Source organism: Rhinopithecus bieti, unplaced genomic scaffold (genome assembly GCF_001698545.2).
Source record: "Rhinopithecus bieti isolate Rb0 unplaced genomic scaffold, ASM169854v2 scaffold_5846, whole genome shotgun sequence".
Lineage (NCBI taxonomy): Eukaryota > Metazoa > Chordata > Mammalia > Primates > Cercopithecidae > Rhinopithecus > Rhinopithecus bieti.
In genome coordinates this window covers 323,415-329,414 of record NW_016805019.1, presented here as the reverse complement: position 1 = coordinate 329,414, position 6,000 = coordinate 323,415, and the positions used below count along the sequence as shown (strand labels likewise).

Here is a 6,000-nt window from a genome sequence, read left to right as displayed (position 1 = left end):
CCCAAAGTTCTGGAATCACAGACGTGAGCCACCGCGTTCGGCCCCTTTTTCTAACATTGTCTAAAATAAGTATCCTAAACAGGAAACACCAAAAGATCCCCTCGCTTCCGTGACCTACACGGGTAAGCGTCATGATTTTTCGCTATCGCGAGAACCTTTTGGCTCTCGTATGTGCGCATGCGTCTGGATCCGGAGCCAGGTGACCCGCTCAGACGTGGAGGACGGACGGGGAGAGGGATCACAGGAAGAGGTGGCCGACGGAACAGGTGGAGCCGCGGCGGGGCTGGGCGGGGCGGAGAGTGAAACAACATAGGTTCCGCCCCTCGCGGCGCTTCCCCCGGAATAGCGTCATCAGTTCTATAAGAGAGCGTGTGCCGAAGGCCTCGGCCTTTCATATTCGGGAAGCGTCGGGATTAGGTGAAAGTACTTAGTTGTCTTTCGTACGTTAAAATGATAATTGGGCCGAAACTTACTGCCTTACCTAAAAGGCAGCGCAGTCAGGATATTGGTAGGTCGGGGGGCAGCTTTGGAAACCCTTAAGTTTACAGGCATGCGCGGACTTGAGTGCTCATTAGGTCGCGGGGCGGCCACGTGCAGCCCTGGACCCTGAACCCCGGCGTGCGTGAGCCGTGGGCCCTCGGGGAAAGGTTCCGTGCACCCGGGGACTCGGTGAAGCTTGTTTCGCTGTTGGTGTCATGTGGCCATCTTGAGTCTACTCTGTCGCTCTTGTGCCATAGCACCCTGAGAACCGTCAGTTTGAGCCAGATGGTGAGTAATAACCTGTAGCAGTTTGCTTGCTGGTTAATTCTGGATTGTGAATCTCCATGTATCTTTGGGACCTGTCAGCTGTGGCAGTCTCCCTTCCTAGCCATGGAAGAGCATATTCTTGTTTATTGGCAAAGCTGTCACCATTTAATTGGTATCAGATTCTGACTTGCACAAGTAACATTATTCACTGTTAAAAACCTGGAAGGTGCCGGATTATTGGGCAAACTTTTCTAAACCGTTGTTCAAATGTTTCTAGGAAGCTGAGCTGAACACATGACGATGGATGATGGAAACAGAAGGTGCATTTCTTTTTTCATAGTCCTGAGTTAATCTGAAACGCCTTAGCGCCAGGACGTTGGAAAGCTAAAGCTGGCCCGTTTTGCTGGCTTTTGTAGTTTAAGAGTTACCAACCAGCTCAATTAGCTGATAAGATCTCAGAACAGTGAGGTAAGTACACAGCTCGGAGTTTTATAATGTTTTTTTTTCTCTTGCAGACTATCAAGAAATCCAAAGTGGTAATGGGCGAAGTCTTCAGCATCCGGCAATGGATTTATCTTAGTTGGGGAAACGGGTATTCCGAATAATGTTCTGGAAGTTATCAGGCCACCTATTTTCAATATAGGACTGAATTTTTTAAAGTAATACTTAAGGTGGTCCCTGATAATTAAATAAAATGCTTAAGTCATGTGGCTACTCATTGTTCTTTGACTGAGTGATTAATAGACGGAAAGGTAGTTAATAGTGAGCAGAATACCTCCTGTTTAATGTTACACGTTCATGTGGAAGTAGTGTGAATGAGTACAGTTATTGCAGCCTTTGTGAAAATGTAAAATATAAAATTACCAGGTTACCCCAAGGGAGAGAGCAGTCTTTTAAACCATACAAAATTTAAGGCAGCTATACAAGGTGAAAAATTATGTACTTTATTTACAGATATGCACAGTACACGTGTATCTTTCAAGTAACAAGACGGTTATAGTAAAAGCATGTTATATGAACCATGTATTCTTCAGGATTGAGCAAATTGCAAGCTGTTTGCTGCCTTTTAGGTTTGCCAGTCCCTGATCTACTTGAAACATTGATGTTGCTTGCTCCAGCACTGTAGTTTAATTATAAGGGCAGCCCATGAGAACGTTTCAATAGACATTTTTCTCACCTATATTGCACGTTTTTCTGAAGCCCTTGTGCAAGTGTGTGTGCCATATGTAGCTCTATACAAAGCTGCTTAAAAGTTTGTCAAAATCATGAGTTTTACAAAAGTTTTTAATGCTCTTCTGCATTATATGCAGCATTTCAAATCTGCAAAATAGTAAAACTATAAAGCACCTTTAGATTTGCACCAGTTATTACAGAAATGGGGATTTGTGAAAAGGATGTAATTTGATGTAGAAGGGTAAAGTCCTTTAATGACTGGCATTCAAGAGGATTACTTAAAACCATCCGAAAGTTCATGCTAACCTTGTACCTATATTTATGCTACTTGGGACCTGGGGAAGGATCTCTGACATTGAAGTATCTTGAATGTGCCTTTTAAATTTGAGCATTACTGCTAAGAATGTTCTGTAAAGGTGCATAGTTAAGCAGCTATCCCTTAACTCAAAGAAATAGCCATAGAGAAACCAGTCCTTTAGGTGGGAGAACCATGGGGTAAAATCCAGCATTGGGACTCCTTTTATGGAGTTTGGAATCAGTGTTTCACCAACTGGACTCACTTTGAGGCAAGCCTGTTTTCCCCTATTTGAAAACAAGGGCTGCTACTGTAAGATCCTACTGGCCTTTTGCAACTTGTCAGTGATGTTCAAAGCTGCCGAATGCGGTCCCTGGCATATGTTATAACTGCTGTATGCATTAAAACAATTGAAAAGTTACTAGAACTTTTCAATGTATAGGCCAGGAAAGCATTTTGACTACTATATTTTAAGATTGAATTGTATCAGGTTGGTCTTGGGGAAACCTGCAGGTATAAGTCAGTTACAGGGAAGTGTCAGTAGGTGGCACTCTTACATCATGGTCGGGGAACGTGGACTATGATGCTAACTAAGGAAGAGTTAACATTTAATTCTAAGTTAAATCTGAAGTGCTTGTTAAAAGCAAATATAGCAGATACGTTAATGTGTTGGATAAACTAGGTTGTATGTCCAACTGGCATTTTACCAGAAATCCTTTCAAATCTTGTAGTTTATACACTGTAGGTAGAAAGTATTTTTATCTTATGGTTTCTGAAGCGCTTGGTACTCAACAAGGATACTTGTTTCCAAATATCAGATCACTTTGAGAATCTGTTGTGACAGGCAAATGTCCTTGAGGCTTACTACTCCTATTCAGGCCTAAAAGTTAGTAGTGGAATTCCTTAACCATTGATTTCCTCACTTGGCAAAGGCTACAGAGAAGATGATTTCCTGTCAAGTATTTTGAAAAGATCTAAGCATAAATATGCCACTCTTATAAGTGTAGTAAAGGGTAACGCATTTATGTCAAATGTGGGTATTTAATATGAATTCAGACACCACTGATTAAATTATAAGGGGTTCTCAATTCAGTTGTAAAAATTATCTTTTGTGAAATCAACATAGAATGATTCTGAGAAACAGGGATAGATTAGACTTAGAATAAGTCACTCCAGTGAAATGAGGATAGACAACAAAGTTCATTTAAGGATTGTCACTTCCACTACATTGAGGTCTCTGAAAATGTTCACAAATTCTCAAAAGCAACAGGGGTGCACAATTTTTTACCACAACACAGCAAAAACGTGGATCTCCCCATTTGTTGTCATCTCTGCTGAGTGCTAATAGTGGGGGTTCAAAGTTTTCCATCTGTTTAAATACTGCTTTGAAGTTTCCATGAAGAATTACAGTTTGGTGACACTTTTTATCCAAGGTACAAAGGCTGAGACTTTGGTATAAACACCAGGAGAATCCTTGACTCCACAGCCATACCCCCAGGAGGTCACCCCATACACCGCCCAGCTCTCTCCGGGCCGTTCACACATGAGTGGTCCTCCGCTGTCTCCCTGGCAGCTGTCCACGCGTTTGTGTTCATGGAGGTTTCCAGCACAGAGCATTCTCCCTGTAAACCGACCCTTATAACGTTCTTCACAAAACCTCTTAGGAAGTAAGGGAATGGCTGCTTGTTGTAGTGTTCTTGAATAGGCTCGTCCTACTCAGACCAAACATCTGATTAGTGGCATTCCGGATAACCATCGCAACATTTAACAGTTACCGAGCATGTAATAGTCATGAAAATAAAATCCCTGTTGTGGCATTAGTGTAGTTTAAAATGAGCAATGACTGGTATTTTTAATGTTGACACAATCTTAACCTTTACAAATTTACTTCTCAGTACTGAATTGTCTGAGGAATAATGAATAACATCTATGGATCTGTAGAGTAAGGTGACCTAAAGAAAGCACATTTGTGCAGGCATTCATATTTGAATTCTGTATATCAAAAAGCATAGAATGCATTCATGCTGGTTTCACATTGGCACATCAATTCATGTCTACTTCACTGAATTAAACTGAGTTCTCAGTTTATGCTAGTTCTCATTAGAACCAACAATACCTCCAGAATATAAGTCTCGATTACATGCATGCATTTCACACTAAGCAAAATTTCTCCAAATAAGTGAACCCATTTAAGATCTTACTGCCCATTGCACACCCAAATATGTGGATAATACCAGACACAGACAGGTCCCTGCTTTTTTTTTTTTTTATTGTGCCTTACCTGTGTCACCCCATCCTGTTATGTAACAGTTGGATGCTGTTTTCTGTGGCCTCTCTCTCCAGAATGGTAAGCAGGCTGGCAAAACGTGGCTGCTGAATCTGGCACACTGCTCTTCTGGTCCTTGTAATCTAACCAGGGCTATGTCATAATCACTGCTGTCGGGTCGATACTCCCGATGAATCACAATCTGTTGAACTCCAATTTCTTCCTCAAACTCCTCTGGTACCAGAGTATGGTAATCGCCAACCCTAACAGCATAGTTCCTAGTGCTGTTGCCATACCTGAGAGGCAGAGAGTACTAATGAGAGATTTGCTTCAGATACTGAAAATTACTGATTGTCAAGAAGGAAGACTAATGAAGATACAAGCCTTTCTTCCAAATCATCAGCCCCTTTGGTAAATTCAACCTTTCTTTCCATTTATCTGACCCACCATTCCTGATCCTCTACTGTGAACCCATTGTCATAACCTCTTGTCTTCATTTCACTGTGTAATCTGTTCTCCAAAAAGGAGCAAATGTGGAGGATGAGTGGAAAATAAAGACTAATCATTAACCTGTCATTTCCCGAATGAAAAGGGATCAAAACTGGAATAGGTCAAAATTATTGTCCTGTGTTTGCCATTTTTGTTGCTCTGTTATTTCCAAGATTGTTAGTTTGTCATGAAGTTCTGTGAGGGCAGAAACCAACTTTGTGTCCATCAAAGTACTTGGTACAGTCCACTTCACTCCTGCAAGGTGGACGTAAACTCCTTCACTTTCCTCTAAAGTGAATGCGAACCCAAACTATACTTTCAGATCAACATATATTCATTCTATCCTTTCCCCTCTTTTAAATCTTTATTCAGATGTCACCTCAATGAAGACTACTTTGACACCCTCATATTTAAAATTGCAACCCATCTTTCTTTGTCCTCCCATCATTGAACACTCGCAATGTCATTCATCTGCTCTACTTTTCCTCTTTTTTAAGCATCACTTTCTAACAAAACTATCTAGTTTACTATTTATTGCATTTATTCTCCTCCCTGCTTGAGTCAAAGCTATTCCAGGTCAGAGGTATCTTTGTTGTGTTCACTGATTACAACACCTAGAATAGTGTTGTGCCATTAGGAATGCAGAAAATGGTTGATTTAAATTAGTGAATGTGTATTGTTAATGTATACTTTTTTCCATATTCCATTAAAATAGAAACAATATTTACCAGATGGATAGTTCTCAGCCCATTTTTCAGCCATCATACTCTAATTCTGATACTGAACCCACCTAAAGCAGGGTTTCTCAACCTCAGAACCTATTAACATTTTGGACCACGTAATTCTCTGTTATGAGGGCTGTCCTGTGCATTATAGTGTGTTTAAAAACATCCCTGGCCCCTATTCACTAGATGCCACTGGTACATGGTACACATACCCTCCATCCCCAGTTGTGATTACCAGAAATGTCTCCAGACATAGTCACATGTTCCCTGTTAAGCAAACTGCCCCCAGTTGAGAACCTCTGACC

The 6,000-nt window shown here is 41.2% G+C and overlaps 1 protein-coding gene and 1 long non-coding RNA gene across 3 annotated transcripts in view; one reads left to right on the top strand and one right to left on the bottom strand.

Annotated features, from left to right (window-relative positions):
- Positions 1–355: 355 nt before the first annotated feature.
- Positions 356–1,461, top strand: LOC108528881 (uncharacterized). The gene is made up of 2 exons (XR_001885327.1): positions 356–768; positions 1,263–1,461. It is a non-coding gene; the product is annotated as an uncharacterized LOC108528881 (long non-coding RNA).
- A 207-nt stretch (positions 1,462–1,668) lies between these two features.
- The window catches only part of PRSS12 (serine protease 12), a 73,067-nt gene continuing 68,735 nt past the window's right edge, over positions 1,669–6,000 (bottom strand). For both annotated transcript variants that reach the window (XM_017870887.1, XM_017870888.1), the window contains 2 exons: positions 4,497–4,777; positions 1,669–3,927 (listed from right to left, as the gene is read on the bottom strand). In XM_017870887.1, coding sequence (XP_017726376.1) covers positions 3,620–3,927; positions 4,497–4,777 — 589 coding nt within the window. In that variant the 3' untranslated portion in view covers positions 1,669–3,619. The remainder of the gene's footprint in view (positions 3,928–4,496; positions 4,778–6,000) is intronic.